General features: G+C 38.0%; 1 protein-coding gene across 1 annotated transcript in view; it reads left to right on the forward strand.

The window, feature by feature from the left end:
* The window catches only part of CFAP47 (cilia and flagella associated protein 47), a 346,829-nt gene that overhangs the window by 254,376 nt on the left and 74,724 nt on the right, over positions 1–17,729 (forward strand). Inside the window, 3 exon segments of the mRNA XM_064473493.1 lie at positions 4,057–4,168; positions 9,606–9,710; positions 14,947–15,103. Of these exon segments, the coding sequence (XP_064329563.1) occupies positions 4,057–4,168; positions 9,606–9,710; positions 14,947–15,103 (374 nt within the window).

Genomic DNA, 17,729 nt, shown 5'->3' on the forward strand with positions numbered 1-17,729 from the left:
GGAATATATCTGAGAATCCTGCTTTACAAATGCTTGTATACCAGTTATCGATTTCTTTTAACCTCTCAGGAAATGGCAAAGGAATACAACTTCTGCCCTGCAGATCCTAGGGTTAGACATGGTTGGAACACTGTTAAGAAAATGACCTACTTAGAGCAGACAGAGAAATGAACCCAGTTCTTGTCTTACTTCAACAAAATTTCATCTTCCATTTCGATAGCATAATTTTCAGTTCTGACTTTCAGGACAGAAGTCAAAACTTTTAGAATAAGACTTTCAGCAATGCCAGAATTTTAGTAGTGCTCTTCCAGCTAAGACCTCTGCTTAGTAGTAGGTTCTGCGGATATACACTGCTTTTCTGAATGCTAAATTACACTTACTTCTGTATATCTTATCTTTGACTAAATCTATAATTAATATACATTACAGACTGAGCAAAAAATGCTGTTAGAGAGTACAACATAAAATTTCACCTGATAAATTTTTGTGAGTGAATATATTTTCCCGTTCATATATATGATGCACAGACCAGAGTTAACTGGCAATGCCTTTGTTACTATGTTTTTCTAAGACTGCCTTTTCTAAGGCTCTCCATTTCCTGTTATTTTTACTTTTAAATTCTGGGCTGACTGGAATAAAAAACATAATCTTTCTCTACTATGTAGGCTGACACTGTTAGAAATAACTTAAAACCTTTTCATTCAGACTATCTGGCATTCATAATTTTCTCTAGCATGCACTACTTGTGAACTACATGCACAAGTGGTCTGTCTGAGAATGGCAAGTCATCCTTTCCTACCACAAATGAAGTCTGCATCGGAAAGGATTAGCACCATTAACTAAAACATTTGCCTATCAAAACTATCATCTCAAATTCATTGAATTCTGTGTTTTATTTTTTCAGGTGAGATTTCTTTTCACTTTACAAGTAGATGCATGTTGTAATTCCAATGCGTATGTAAATGAACCGATCTACATCTGCCCTGGGCAGATAGTGGTGGAAAAGCAAGGAGTACTATTTAGTTTAGTTATTAGCAACAGCAGCAACAACAATAATGTATAACAGGAAATTAACAGTAGCATCTTTCATAAATCTTTTTATATATATTATAATACAGTATAAAAAAACCTGACAAACTTCTTCTTTTTCTGTTTGAATTATCTGCCATATTCTTGGTTTCAAAAAGTCTTCTGCTTTTTGTCCCATTATTTCCTTCAACACTCTCATTTTTCCAGAAATTTATTTCTATTGTATTGTCAGCATAATGGCCTCTTCTTGAAGTGCAAAATTTTGGACAATGACAATCAATGATGGCATTGAGGTTACAGTTAAATTACCGAGAATTGATCTACCTGCTGAAAAATGAGATAGTCCAAGTAAATTGGCTGCATTAATATGTGCTGAATATGTGAAGGCAATACAGGTAGACATTTATGTGTTGTCTGTTTAAGAAAGGTATCAATTTGTTCTGTTTTGATAGGGCGTCCTTGCTATGTTCCCAGAGACGTGGACTGTAAATGTCATAAAATATTTGAAGCATTTCTGGTTGGTGAAGCTTTGTAGTTCTTTAAGAGACTAACTTCCATTCTACCTCCTTTTTCTTGAATGTGGAAGAAGCATTATCATATATGACATCCTTCTAAGAATAATGATTTTTATTACGTGCTTACTGCATTTTTTTGCTATCAATCTGAAAAAAATGAAGAATGTGTGTCCCTAAAACATCACTTGGAACTGGATTAGGAGCCAAGAACCCACTGATACACTTAGAATCAATTTCTAACCAGTTCTTGAAAGAGAGAAGATCAAATTCTAACAGCTTATCTTTTAATCCTTCTTCAGATACCCTAATATTTTGGGTTTATCATAGTCAGATCTGCTTTTTCTTTCTGTCAAGGTAGATTTAACACATCCTTTAACATATGCCTCTAAGGAAGGAAACTTCTCCTTGATGTTCTCCATCTTCATTTATCCATACTGTTACGGGCTCCACAGCAGAGTCATTGAAGATGAGTCAGTTGAATGATGTTCACAGTAGTCTTGAATTTACTGTCACACGCAACTTTTTCTAGCATAACCTTGGTAGTCAATCTGTGTGGGGAGGCAGAGGTTCTTAATGGATTTTGATCACTGGAAGAGTCTCTAACAGTCAAATAGTTGCTTACTGAAATTTCAGATATTCCAACATCGTTTTCCCTTTGACAATGTATTTTGTATGAAAGAGATCAGACAGAAAAGTAAAGGCTAGAAATAGTAAATGTGAAAAATGAGAGTTATCAAGTAAATCTGAAGTTCTCATGGGAAAGTTTCCTGGTATTTCTCTACTCTCTGCTGTTTGAGACCTCATTGATACAATGCTTTGACAGCGTTAGTCAAAAACACCTCTGCTGCTGGGGATTTATATCACTGTATGTTGGAAAGAGCTCACCTGCACTCAAGTTTTAGGGCCTGAAGTTACAGTTGTAAAGCTTGACTGAAATACCTTCTTTTCTGGATGTTGCTTTTTATATTTTCTTTTTCCTTACTGATTTACCTATGATTAACTGACTAATTTTTTCCAGAGGATAAATATGTGGAGCAATCCGGCAGTTGACCTGCCACAGCTTTGACTAGAGAGAATATCCATTATGTAGATAAATTACAGCAAAACCAATATATGTATCTCATTTTTCAAACTTTTCTTATTTACTGTTTTCACTGATTCACCTTGAATCTCTCTTCTGTGTCCCTTGGTGTTATAACAAGAACATGATTTATGGTCATATATCTTTGTTAAAGGCAAATAATATATTATTTTGATCAGAATAGAGGACTTTTTTTGAGTTTTATGAATTCTTCTGAAAATTGTGCTCCCTAATGAAGGTATCATGTCTTTGTTTATTCTTTAATTAGAAAACAGAGAAGGACAGTGCCAGCTGATTTAAAGCATAACGTTTAGGCTATCAGCATACTCCATATCTTTGTTCTGGGACAGCCACAATACTCGCACAATACTCAGTTGAAATACATAACCTACATGTGCAACATAATGATTTACCATTATGCTATAACAAACAATGCAACAATTGTACAAAATGAAACAGATTTTGAGTCCATGCAGAGGAAGAAAGAGGCGGGAAGCAAGCAGAACCTCCATTGAAATGGCTGGTGTGGAACACTATGTTTTGAGATCTCAAGGTTACAAGATGACCAAGAAGAATGGTTGCCTAGTGGCACTAAATCAAAAGCTATTGCCAGCACCACTTAATTACGGTCTTTTCCTGTAAATCATTGCTTAGACAAAAAGGAGTTACAGATATAATTTATCTGATGACCTTTTAATTTCTGTCCAGTGCTTTTCCTGGGGCAGACTATGAGTCCATGGGTAGACTACAGTATAATAAGACATACTTAAAACTATTTTACTTTTTGGAACCAAATTTTTTTGTTGGCCTTGGCACTCTGAATTATCTATTTGACTAAAATGTTTTATTCCAAAGTTAGATCTACAGAAAATGTGGAAAGAAAGGTGAGCCATAAATCTGCAAATTGGAGTCTAGGAATAAATTTGAAACTGTGTATTGGAGGCACTAGAATTCATTTCCACATCGTCCTATCTAAAATTTAGGCATCAAGTTTAAGACATTAAGTCTAGGCTTCTCCTGGAGACAATGAAAAGTGATTCCACATCTTAGTGGTCTACATTAGGACCAATTCTCCCTGAAAATGGTTTTCTCCTTGTTGAGTATTGAGGGAGCTGGACAGTCTTTTTAACCAACTAACCTAAACTAACTTCCTCACAGCTGAAGTACAGTAAGACAAATTCTGCCCTTACAAATGACCCATGTATTAGAATGGTTATTGCTACCATTTTATTGTTATTAATAATTATTAGTAATATTAATTAATGCTATTAAATATGTGTCCATGCTAGTGGAAAAATACTAATGCAATAAAACATAATTCTTATTTTTAAAATACTAATTTTTCAAGAAAGAAAAGAAGTGATTAATAATAAAATGCAATGGAAGAAGCCTTGTAATTAACAGTCATTGCGTGTATGTATTTTTTTCCAGATGGGCTCGTCTATACATACCTCTCTTTAACCCTACAGAGGAAACTCTGGAGCTAGAAATTGTTAACAGTAATCCTAGCAATTTTTCAACTGAGACTGATCCAAAACACCCTGTAAGTAAGATTTCTGTGCTTTCACAAAAGTGAAGGAAGAGACCCTTTTCAAAACATTGAATTGTGTGTTGTACTGTAGGTTCAGAATACACAACATAGTCTCAAGGATTAGTGGCATTATAAGTATGTATTCTAGAGATATAGTTAAAGGATGAGAACAATTAAACTTGAAAAACAACACAAGCTGTAGTATAAATGTTTTTTCCCTGGAATGCTTTGTGGAATGATTTTGAGAAGGACTGCAGTGTTGGTTGCAAATAATATTCAGCAAGTATTAGAAGGAAAAGTTGTAAAAAACCCAGCTGTATTAGAAGCTTCACAAGTTTCTAAGAATCAAGGGGATAGCTAGGTAAATATTTAGATAAGTAGATAAAATGTTAATGTAAGAATATAGGAATATCTCATAGTCATGGCAACCGACTTCCAGGGCCTATGAATAAGAATTTGATCAATTCAGCCGCAAGGAAGCTTCCAGCAAATACCTGGAATAATTTTATTCTCCAAATTCACATTTACCCTGAGACTGATTTTTACTGAAAAAATCTTCATCCTTTTACTATTGTGTACACTACTTTTTCCTCCTCCATCACAGAAGCCATTCCATGTTGCTGCCTAACATTTTTGTCCTTTCAAGGACTGAGAGTTTTATAGATGGGCTCAGCTTTCATATTTTCATTGAAATTGGCTAGAGTTCTAGATGGTCAGGATGCTGAAAAATATTTTTTATTGACCATTGATTACTAGTTAATAGTGCAGGCCCTTTAAAGAACTTTTTGGATGTTATTAACAATTAATGCTGTTAAATATGTGTCCTTTATCTGATGGGGAAATAGGAAAAGCAAAGACAGATGCATGGAAGCTCCGTTGCAAGGGGTTACAGGGACTTCTTATTAGGATGTGAATACAGAACATTTAGCATGAAGAAAGAAAATGAAGAAACCTGTTCTGGGCAGCAAAGAAATGGCAGTTGCACCTTTTCTAGACATGAGGAAGATAATATGGGGAAGACACAGACCAGAGCCGGTTTGTTTGTGCTAACTGGTTTAAGGGTCAGAGGGAGAGGAGAGGAATATTGTAAAAAGATCCTAAAATAAATGTGAGAAGGTAGAAAATGGATTGTATCGGGAAAATAGAGGAATGCTATAAAGTCATAATAAGTGCATTTTTGGCGTTCAGAAACTAAACAGCTTTCAGCCTCAAATATAGGAGTACAACAAGACCTAATGTTCTTAAAAGGAGCTCTATCTAAAGATAACAGCTAAAGGAGATCACCCTTATTTACTGAACTGACCTATATTTTGCATACATAGTATTACATTAAATTAAAAGTATAAAACGTGAAGTGTTTACTTTAGACTGTCTTATGTCACGCATATTAACACATCTTCATGCATTATGTTAAAACTCAACAAGTGCCATTACTAATCATTTCATCAACTGGCATTTGAATGGAAGCCAAGAAACATAATGGATGCAAACCATATTAATCATCTAGGAGTAATATACATGTTATGTTTAGGTCATTGGCACAGAGTGGATTAGATTTAATTACAGTGACTTTTGGCTCCTGCAGATTGCATGTTACCTTGTCCAGGAAATTTAAAAAAAAAAAACAAACCACAAAAAAACCCCTTCTCCTTTCAACTTTCCTAATTTATCACCAGAGATTCACATATCCCCAATAACTACATTACATTGCTTAGGAAAAGACACTTTCAACACTAACTGCAGTAATTTCCCTTTTTTTTAAATTATTTCTTTTCTTCCTAATAGAATGCCCAGTCCTATATATTATTTATGCACTGAATTCTAAAATGTTCTTTCTGAATTACAGCAATTCCTCCAGTTAAATGATAGGTTTGGTGCATTTGCTATAAGCAACTACCTAGTATTTCTTTCATGTATTGTCCCATTTTTGAACTTATTTCTTCCATTACAGACCCATGTTTGGAGAGGTAATGTGATTTCCTTCACAGTTTTGATTGCAAAGGCAGGTGGTATTTAAATACCTGCTTCTTCTCCTGAATATGTTGCATCCTAAGTTTAGTCGTTCCATACAGCGGGGTGTTCAACTTCCAGAAGATTACTGCTTGTTCTTATAAACTGTAACCTGTGTTTCAGGTATTAGTTTCTATTAAAGCCTGTTTCAATGACTTTGTGCTGTGTGGAAGAAGTTTCCTCTCTTAATTATTTAAGTTTCTGCTCTCTTCAAAGCAGATAATGCTTTCTTGTCAGCAGAAAACTTCTGATTTGAGCGATCCTTAGATGAAATGCAGTAAAGAGCAAATTATTAGAACAATAGATTGAAGATGGGATTGTCCAGTCAAGACAGGTAATGCTTGGAGAGAATTAATAGAGTAATTTTAGAATCCTGCATATTCTATATCAGTAATTTTAATATTTCACATAATTATCAATATTTGTTTTTATGTCATCTAATATGTAGAACTGTTGAAGACATTGGGCTGTCAGAAAATCTCTCAAGTGGATTTCAGCAGTTACTGGGTTATGTTAGGTAAACCAGATTCAACAGAGATATCTGAGAAAATGTTATCTTTCCTAGAGCTTTATTGCCTAAAATGTTAACCAAAATTTTGACTAATATTTCAGAATTTAAAGACATTTGAGTAACATAATTATCATACTTCCATGTGTGTAGAAGTTTGTTCCACTCAGTTTGCAGCAGAAGGCATTACTGAAATACCACAAGGGATTATTTTGTATAGATCTGATTCAACTTCAGGTACTGACAGCGTTAATAATAGGCTTTCCTGAGGTCCAGCTGAATTACGCTCAAGTATTCCTGACCTTCTGAGTGCTTAGTGAAGCCTAATGAAATTCGAATGCTTTAAATCTTGTCAGCTTCATGTAAATTAGAAGCAGCTCCATTAACTTCTTAGTAAATTGATGAAAATGAGAAAAGTATGCGTAACTTGTTAGCATCTTTGCAATTGTAGCCTAAACCAGCTTTAAATGCAATATACCACTTGGTTTTCTTTCAATCATTTGATAAAAGTTTTCCAGGATTTCCTTTAATATGACTTGGACTCTCATATCTTTTTGCTTTTTTTTTTTTTTTAACAAGCTACACCTAATTTTTGTTTCCCTTCTTGTCATCCTTACACTGTATGGGTTAACTTAACATCTTTATAAATGCTGCCAAATTCTCTAAAAGTTGGAACAGAAGTGAACTCCTATAAAATTGCTGCAAGTTTCCTAACTTGTTTTTCATTAGCATGTTGGGCATTATGAGTTTCTGGGGAACAGTCATGGGGATGTTAAGCTTTGTGTTTCTTATGCTGTGACAACCAGTCTTTACCTTGCTTTTTCATTTCGTTCAAAAGTATTGTGAGGGGGTAATCATTAGGGTTCTTTCTCCATTTGTAAGTTTTCATTTGATAAATGGGGCTGGCTGGTTTGGACAAAAGTAGGTAGGACTAGACTGCAAATGAAAGTACAAAATCTCAAAAAAAAGGTCTCTGGATACTGAGCATGCCCAGGAACTCACTGAGAAATGAGCTGTTCAGGCTCCTTTAGATGATGAACAGCTAAATGAACTCTGGGCAGTGGGGCAGATGGGGACGGAGGTGGTTTGTAGGAGGTAGCTCTCCCTCAGGTCTGATATTCTGGGTAATACAAAGGTGACAAGCGTGGGTTGGTGACAGCTGACTGCTGGTGGCAAATGAGCTTTCAAATTATCACTCACCTACAGGATGTACGAGATTGTGAAGTGTGGGCGATGCAGCAGTGCTGTGCTCCCTGTATACGAGATGCAGGTGCTGTACCAGCCACGTGGGAGTGGGCCCAGAGCAGCAAGCCGCATGCTGTGTGCATGAGACCCACCTACTTACCCTTCCAGAAATGTTTTTTATCCTGCTGTGGAAACTGTAAAATTAATTTTGTAAAGTTTGAAAAAATACAATACCACCCCTGCAACAGACAAGACAGTTAATGTCTTCAAACTGATAAACTGTTACAGCAATATTCTGATAAATTATTTTAAGACTTGCCGCCCAAAAGAGAAAAGTACCATTTCAGGTTTTGTGCATTAGTTGACCACATCTGAGCTCTGTCCTCTCTTCTGATCAATCTAGCTCCCACTGCCATTGGTAGAAACATCTGTTGTTCAAGGTAAACCAGCATCCGAGTCTGTAATTGTGCTGGTACTCTTTAGACACACCCAGAAGATGACTAGCAGGACCAGGATGCCTGTGGCCCTTGCCTGGGTCCAGCTCTGAGATGGCAGGGGAAACCATGGGGCAGCGAGGAAAAGGAACATAAGCCTCATCAGGGGCCTCTGCCCTGGGCTGGGAGTGGACACCTCTGTCCCGGCTTCACCCTCTGGGGCCTCCAGTTTGGCCTCAGCACTGCAGCCATGGCCGGTGGTCCCAGTGCTGCAGTGGGCCCCCATCCCTCTCCCCATCCTGGCTCTGCTCACTGTCTCTGAGTGTGGTGGGACAGGGCTACTGGTAAAGGTCCCTGCCTTGTTGTGCCATACGGTCAAGCCTTCCTCAGCCCCAAGCCAAGCACCGTATTAGAGCACAGGCAGTCCTGGGGTGGGAAGAGGTTGCAGGGCTTGCTGGTACAGTCAGGCATCTTGCAACCATCAAACGTAGCAAACAAAAATGAATGTTTTAATAACTCCTGTTCTGTTAGTTGCCCATTCTACCAGGGCCGACATTTGCTTTATAAAAGGGCTTGTCAGTGCCAGCTGTTGTAGGGTGTTGTTTTGACAACCTTTATTAGTTGACATGTATGATATTAAAAGCCTAGTACTTTTTTAAATTAAAAAAACAGACATGGTAATTTTGTATTCAATAATTCTAACTGATCATTCTCTCAATGCATTGGCATTTTTATTATTCATAATTTTATTCTTTCACTGCTTATCTAGTTCTTAAAAACATTAATGACCCCGTTGTAGTCAGCTACTTCGCTTGTGTAATTGAGACTCAAGTAGTATACTTCACATGAAAACTAGCAACATCATTTACAGTGTTAGTTTAGATAAAGGTAAGCGGAAGAGAGACAAAGCACTAGTTTATTAAAACCTACGATGTATTTCCCTTGCAAGCCAGTTCATGCCTTTGGAGGTCGATGTGATAACCTTTCAGTGTCATCAATTTGATCAGACACCAAAGTCATGTTTGAATGGGATTTGTGAGAGCTAGTGTCCATGTCCTTGCAGCAATCTGTAACACTAGTCTGTACTTTCTGGGGAATGAACGTGCAGTGACTGCCACTAGGATTGTTTACTGCAATACACTCGCTGCCTTAGCAGCTTATGCTTGCTGAGAGGAGAGAATGCATCTGGTGGAACACATTAATCACATAAACATCAACACTGTCGATACAAAGCACAAACCAGAAACACACTGAAAAAAATTGATTTTTCCCCCCCCGCTCTTTCCTTTGCTTCTTTCTTCTATTTGTACAGCTGATTGTCACTCCTCATTCCACCACTGAAGTACCTGTGCAATTCTGTCCATCTGCTCTTGGAAGAGGCAATCACAAGGCATCAATAACCTTCAAATGTTCACAGGTATGATACTATGTTTGCTGCCCACAACATTTGAATTCAAATTAGATAATATTGTTAATAGTCATGTAAGTAAGGGTTTCAGTCTGTAGGTCAAGTTGAAATTTAATAGCTGGATGCATAATGAAAAAGCAAATGCAAAGATTTTCAAAAGTTATATGTTTTAACCTTAGTTTTACACCGAAATTATTCTGTTTACGGTATTAAAATGTTGTGTAATGGCTCAGGAGCTAGCATAAGTAATGAATAATTTTAGCTTTCTTGGTAGTTAGTTCTGCTGTTTTTAACACCAGAAACTGGCACTTCTTAGCATTGTCACCTCTCAAATTAAATTTCTTGAAGTTTTTCCCAACCCCAAACAAAATTAAATGGTTTAATTTTTTACCTGATCTGAACTTTGGAAGGTCACGCACTTGAAAAAGTGAATTCTTCCTTTCAGTTTGGTTGAAAATGGTTTTTACTTTGAGCATCCTAGAATTGCTGACATTTTTTAATCTGTGAATTTCTCTGATTTTGAATGATAAACAAGTAAATAGAGAAATATAAGTCATCAATGTGACCTACTTGATGGTTAAAAATTACAACTGGAAATAAAAAGAACAACTGATAATAGGATATGCATGATGATATTTCATCACATGAGCTGTGGTTGAATGAAGCATTTGCTTTCTGTGCAATTTCCTCTCTGTAGTCTTTCTGGACTTCCAGATATCCTAATAGACTGCTGACCTGTGAATTACTCCAGCTAAGTGCTACCAAGAGTTTTCAGAAGTGTTTTAAGTAATACTGCAAAAGCAAATATTCTTTTATATGAATAAAACAAATGGTGAAAGAAGTGATGTGGCAGGTTTTTTCCTCATAAAGTAAGGTGAACAGAGAGGTTATTTGTAGGTGCTGTTAGCACAGCATTTATTTGCAGGATCTCTCTTCTTAAGCATTTATTAAGGATAAAAACAAGGAGACAGCAATTCTTATATGAATAGTATATATCCAAGGCCAGTTCAAGAGGACAGAATGTCCTTATCTTGTCTGGATCCTAATGGTACACAGAGATCTTATCTAAATTTTTAAAAAAGAAATTCTTTACCAAATACAGAAGCAATAAAACAATACAATAATTCATTTAAACCTTTCAGGAGCAATTGAGTCCTGCCACCTGAATCTTGTCATCCAGTGCATCTTCTTTCAAGTCATGGCAAATCTCCCAGTTTTTATCTGCAGTGAACTTTAGTCAGCATCCCATCCTTCTAGCTGCTTTGTCCAGACCCCTTTAACCATTTCAGTATATTGGTATAACCTTTGTAATTTCTTTGTGCTCTTTTTATGCCTGAGTCTTTTGAATTTTGTAAATTTTAATTAATTTTCACTGCTACAGTGCTTACTAAATTAATCCCAGACTGTTCTAGTTTGCTAATTGTTATACTGATAGCTGACTGAATATTTGCACAGATATAAATGCCCTTTTTAATGAAGTCTTGAAGAATGTTTCTCGTCAGTGGTGGCTGCCTCAAACAACGTTTAATGTAACCTGTAACATTGATTTCCCTCCCTTGATTTCTGTGTTTAAATATATCTGAAGGGACACCTAACCCATCTGATAGCTGAATAGCTGACTAATCTAAAATCAGTTAATGACAGTACTTATAGGATAAGCCTTAAGCATTTCTGATTGTGCTGCTTTGCTGAACTGAGAGAAACTGCTCTGTGCTATTACCTGCTTCATTTGTTTCTGGTTTGAAGCTGTATGAAGAGCTCTTCACAAAGTGAATCTGAGTTTAGCTCTAATCATTGTGAAAATCTGAAGTTAAGTTTGTTGGGACAGCATAACTGGAAGGCCAGCTTGAACATAACCCATACCCAGAGTTCTAACAAATCTGTATTTCCTATTATACCACATTGCTAACATCCAGGTGTAATGTAGAACGTTTTACAGTAGTAGGTAATATTAGAGAGAAACTGAGCCAAATATGAGATCTTATCTTGTACTATTTGCCTTAGGATTCTGGTTTTCTAAATCATTTTTCCTCTTGATTTCTTGCACTGAGCATACATGATCTTTAGCTCCATCACAAAATGAGTCAGTGAGGAACAGTAACTGCAGGTCAGGCAAGGCAGGCCTGTCTTATAATCTGTATAATTTTTTGGTTCTCTTGTTTTATTTTCCAGATTGCTAATTTTGTTTGGCACCTTCTTTAGCTGCTCAGTTTGTCAAAGTTTCAGTGTGTTGTTTTAAAGGTGCTCAACACTAGAAGTAATGGGGTTCAAAATGGCTCTGTTTGTTAACCACAAATAATCAGTGGAAGCTAGAGACTCTAATGTTTGTAGACCATGAGCCTGAGCCTTCAGCAATAAAGTTCAAATTTGATCTTTATAGCTAACCTGCACAGGTGTAAGGTCTTGCCCTGGGAAAACATAATCCAGGAGTGCAGCACAGACTGGGATCCACCTGGCTGGAGAGCAGCTCTGTGGAAAGGGACCTGGGGGTCCTGCTGGACAACAAGCTCAACATGAGCGAACAGGGTGCTGCTGCAGCCAAGAAGGCCAACAGGATGCTGGGTTGCATCAACAAGGGCATCACCAGCAGAGATAAAGAAGTCATTATCCCTCTCTACTCAGCGCTTGTCAGGCCACACCTGGAGTCCTGTGTCCAGTTCTGGTCCCCACTCTACGAAAAGGATGTGGACAGGCTGGAAGGGGTCCAGAGAAGGGCCACCAAGATGACCAAAGGACTGGGCAGCTGCCATACGAGGACAGGCTGGGAGAGCTGGGTTTGTTCAGCCTTGAGAAAAGGAGGCTCAGAAGGGATCTCATCCCCATGTGCCAGTACTTAAGGGGCAGCTACAAAGAAGACAGAGACTCCCTTTTTACACGGAGTCACAAGGAGAGGACAAGGGGGAATGGACACAAGTTGCTCTTGGGGAGATTCCGATTGGACACGAGAGGGAAATTTTTCACAGTGAGGACAGTCACCCGTTGGAATAATCTCGCCAGGGAAGTGGTTGACTCGGCCATGTTGGACACCTTCAAGAGTTGTCCGGACAGGGTGCTGGGCCATCTTGTTTAGTCTCTGCTCTTCCTAGAAAGCTTGGACTAGATGATCCCTGAGGTCCCTTCCAACCACTGATTCTGTGATTCTGTTGATGTGTACTCCTCTCACCCCTGCACTGTTCCTCAGTGTAAAATTACTCACTGTGAGCAAGATGGTTCACATAAATTTACAGTGGGCCTGGAAAGCAATGTTACACTAAGTTTGCCTCATAACTTCTGTACTAAGAGTTTTGCAAAAAAAGTTGTTTGGGTTTTTTTTTTTTTTTGTTATTCTGTTTGTAAGCAAGTACAAAGCCAGTATAGACCACTACTAGCTTGACACATTCAGCTTTCTGAAAACATGGTCTTCTGGCATTCTCATGCCTGTGTTCCAGTCCTTCAAAATAAGCCTGCAAAGTGTGCTCAGCCATTCGTTTGCATTTAAATTCTTGAGGCTGATGTGGTAAGGAAGAACATGGGTCAGGAACAAAAACACTATGGCGTGCTGGCTTGGCACCAGTTGGGCAGTTTCTTGTTGACTATGACCAGCAAATGGGCTTCACCAAAGAGTTAGTCCTGTGTTGCTTCAAAATCTGTATAGCAGCAGCATTTGCCTTCCTGTCAGAATCTGAATAGTGAGCAGTGCTAGCTTCCTGCTTATGAATCTGTAACTGTAAACAGGCTATAAGTCATGCTTAAGTCAACAATAACAATGTAAAATGTAATTTTAAAGGGGGGTAGTTTTTAATTCTTATTAGTCTGAGTAATGCAGAAGCCCCTGCAAACTAGGTGATATAAATCACTGTCTAAATCCTAAACAAAACATAGGGTCTATATTTATATTCTGACTTGTAGCATTGCGTATTCTCTACATCAGTCTATAAACAGTTCTTCCTGCTTTGGGGTTTTGGTTGGGCTTTTTTTGTTTGCGGTCTTTCTTTTTTTTTTTTTTTTTTTTGTAATTAAAATCCTGTAGCCTTGGATGACTTGTACCGAAAGATTTCTTTAAGTAAGATTAAATGTCTTTCTTCTTGTTGGATTGAATGCTTCTCTATAAAATGCTAATAAAGGCATGCAATTTTGCTGTCCAAAGCTATTTTCTGAAGACATACAATGTGCCACTTTATTTATCCCTGTTTATGCTGAGAACTCTCAATATATTAGTCACTTTTTACTGTAAGTATTTCCAAATTTGTTGTTAGGGGTTTGAACCCTGCCTATTACATATTTTCCTTAATTTTTTTGGACAGGCTATGCAGAAGTAAATGCAATATTTCAGGTAATGAAAATAGTGTTTTGATTTTGTTTATTATTTTCTATTTGCGATGCATAGAGTTTTGAGTGATAATGAACAAAATAGATCAAAGTGTCACTTTCAGCAGTTTGTAGTAAGTCTTAGATTTTAGTCTGCATTGTTATTATTTAAAGGCAGCAACGTAAATGTACAATTAAACATTTTCCTTAAAATAATGGTAGTATCTTCGTATTTACCATTCACCTTTGATGCTCATTCACCTTTAAAGAGTCCATAATGAGTGGCATTATTAATATCACTCTTTATAACTTTAAAACAGTAAATGTGGGGCAGGCAACTCTTTGCTGCCATGCTGGAAAAAAAGATCAAAATTAACACATCAGTTTCATTATATTTTCCTTTTTTTCCAGCTCTGTGGTGATACTCTATATCTACTAGTTCTTTCTAATATTCTTGATTCTTCTGTGTATAGTGGTTAATGTACTTTATTATCTTTGGAGCAACAATTTTAGCTTTTCCTGTGATTCTACTGCTGTTCCATCAAATAATTACTTTCCTTCTTCCTTTGTCTTCTGAAGAGAACTTCTCACTTCATCTGCTTTCAGGTTCTGATACACATGCTTTGAATTGCCCTCTCACAACCACCTACATCTTTCCATTCACTATGCTGGAAGCTCTGAGTAACTACATGGAAGTTAAATACTCTGTGCTCAGAGTAGCTCAGAAGTTAAATGCAAAGAGGAGATGTGAACATCTCCCAGACTGGAACTATTGATTTCCAGATAGAAATACTTAGAGTAACATAACAGCTTGAGGGAAGAAGAAAGAAAGCGTTAAACAGCAGTTTACTTAACACAGAAAAGAGGCATAGAACACAAGAAGAAGTAGGCAAAATGCCTTAAAATGTACGTATCTCTTTCATCAAGTAATAAATAATGACACATATTTCATCTACAGCTTAAAGAGTGGATATTTTACCTTTCGGGGACTGGTCTTCCTCCTCAGCTGATGGAACCAACCAGCATAAGTTCATTCATTGGCCAGTGTTCTTCGGTCACCATATCCTTCAAAAATCCAACTCCTGAAAACGTGGTGGTAGATGTCATGCTGACAGGTACAGGGGTCTGGACTTTTTTGGGGAGGGGGGAGGAACTTAAGCTCCTTGGATTGCCTTGAAAGTGAGAGTGGGATGTAATTACATTTGCCTCATTCCATTTCCTGGCAACAGATATATTGTGTATCAATCACATTCACCCTGAAAATCTGTGGGAGCTAAGAAATAATGCAAGCCTCTAACAACTGTTCACAGTAGACCTCTTAGGTGATACAGCCTCATGTATGCATGCAGCTCATTGTTGGCTGTGGACTGCACCATAGCGTTTAGGCAATAGGAGGTATCCTGGGGTGTGTTTTGCGAACTGTATGTCTAAGCCAAATAGCTAATGTTTTGGTTTGGTTTTGTTCCTCAGTTATTTTCCAAAGTACTTTATACCATTTTGTCAGATTCTAGATAGCTTAAGGAGTAGTAGGGACAAAACATTAGGGGTTATTTTTCTGATTGACATTCCCAACAAGTATGTTTCAGCAATAAATTCAAACATACTTTAAAAAATAATAGAGGATCCAGAAGTATCAAAGATCTCCAAGTCGCTCTCTATACTGAGATTTCACAAATGCTGTAGAATTGAAATTAGAAGTCCCAGATTCTCCTTGATGACTGAAATTTACTCAGTGAAAGTACATTTCACTGAGTGAAGCAGAGAGCTTTAGAAGGTTCTCTGAATCTCCACCTTGTCCAACATTACACGTAGCTTCAGAAAACAGGTGCCAAAGCATTTCCTGGCATCTATGTATAATAAAAATTGAAGATAAACTTTCCAGTGGCCACTGACACAGACCCCATGGATGGGGAAACATAACAGAATAGCAAGATCAAACCTGTGCAAAAGTTAAGCCAGGTTTACACGTTCACGCTATGATTTGGGGTTTGTGGCACGTAGAATAAGTGAAGAAATGTGACTTTGAAAAAATGTAGATTCATATCTATTTGTTGCATTGAACTCATGCTTTTTAATTACACCTTCTGAGACATGAATTAAAAATACAGAAATACAGCTTTGGCTGCATATACAGTTCATATATGGGGGATCTTGGAGATTCTTTTACCTAAATAGTGCGTGGTCAAGAGCATTTTGGTCTCACGATTGAGTGCTCTATACTTTCGCTGACCAAGTCTTTTTGGCATGATTTAGTGCAGTTTCCCATGTTTAACTGCTAAAATAGTTTCATTCACAATGGTCACAAAATAGAGTTCCATTCATAAGTGGTCATACCACATCTAAGTTTCTGTTGACGTTCTCTTCTGGACAACAGAGAAGGAAGCAACAGCATGCAGAGGATCCACTATTTACAGGCTAAGTAAATCATGGCCAGGATCTCAGGGAGAGTGCCAGAGTTTACCTGGTGAGCAGGAGACCTGGCAGAGAGGGGAACAGAGTTGTGTCCAGTTTCCTACTTATCTGGCATCTAGGCACTCTTAAGTGTCAAGGAACATTGCAGGCTGGGTCTGCACACAGTAACAGGGCAGTTGATGCAGCAGTTGGTATTCAGTGCACATACAGAAGGCTCAAAAGTGCCGCTCATAGTAGAAAAGAGTGCATAAATGTTGACAACACACCACAGGGGCAGCTCTCAGGCCCTGGATGGTGCAATCATTACTTCTATAATCTAAGTGGAAGTTCTGAGGGTGGATGCTGCAACCCTGGTCTGAGGCAATTGGGAGCTCTTGAGGTTTCTCCCTTGCACTGCGCTATGAAAGGCAATGACCTCACCAGTTAGATGTGTGCTCTGGTAGAGTTCCTGTGGTGCCAGAGGTAGGAGCTTTATTGCATCAAGGTTAATAAACAAGAGATTGACAGGACTTTTGCAGAGACCCTACAGAAACAAGAGGCAAGCCCTTCTAGGCTGAGAAGTTTGGTGTGACCAAAAGAAGACAGAAGCATCAAGAAGACACAGAGTCCCAGCAATGGGGAACTCTCATTTCCATCTGCAACTGTTCCTTTAAAGATTAGGTTCAGAGTTCTCAAAGAGCGATGGGGAAAAGGAGTTCCATTGAGTGGGAAGAGCCTGGGCTGAGCATCTTGGGTCTTCTGATTAGAACCAGCACTCTGAAACAGGAAGCAATGCTAGCGGTTGGAGTTTTCTTCTTGCATTGGACAAAGGCTGGCAATTTATATAACAACATATCATCCCAGGAAGTTTGCTGCTTTCTTGGAGCTCAAATGTGAGATGCTGCAGAAAGTATTGCCAAGGCTTATCTGACCTTGCAGTTACTATACCTTGCTGTTCATTCATATAGGGAATACACAGATCTATACTCCCTCTACAGCCAAGGAAACCTTGAACAGATTGAAGGAGACTTGAATATTCTGTGGGCATTCTTTCCTCAAATATTTTTGCATACATTTGCACAGAGTTTAGGCAGCAAACAGGAGAAACAGGAAGAACAGCAATTCCAGGCCAGCTGCAAGGCTACAATGTGATCAGAGTCATGAAGACAGTCAGTGATAGTCTGCAAAATTGGAGCGTGGTTATGGATGGGTGCAGGCTGTTTAGAAAGGATGGAGAAGACAAATTTGGTTACTTTTATAGCTTAGGCTACTGTGACCATGACCATGAGATGCTTCCTCTTATTCAAGACTGGACACTAAAGTACAGAAAGGTAGTCAGAGCTGGATGAG

This window comes from Phalacrocorax carbo, chromosome 1, assembly GCF_963921805.1.
Source record: "Phalacrocorax carbo chromosome 1, bPhaCar2.1, whole genome shotgun sequence".
NCBI classification, from domain to species: domain Eukaryota; kingdom Metazoa; phylum Chordata; class Aves; order Suliformes; family Phalacrocoracidae; genus Phalacrocorax; species Phalacrocorax carbo.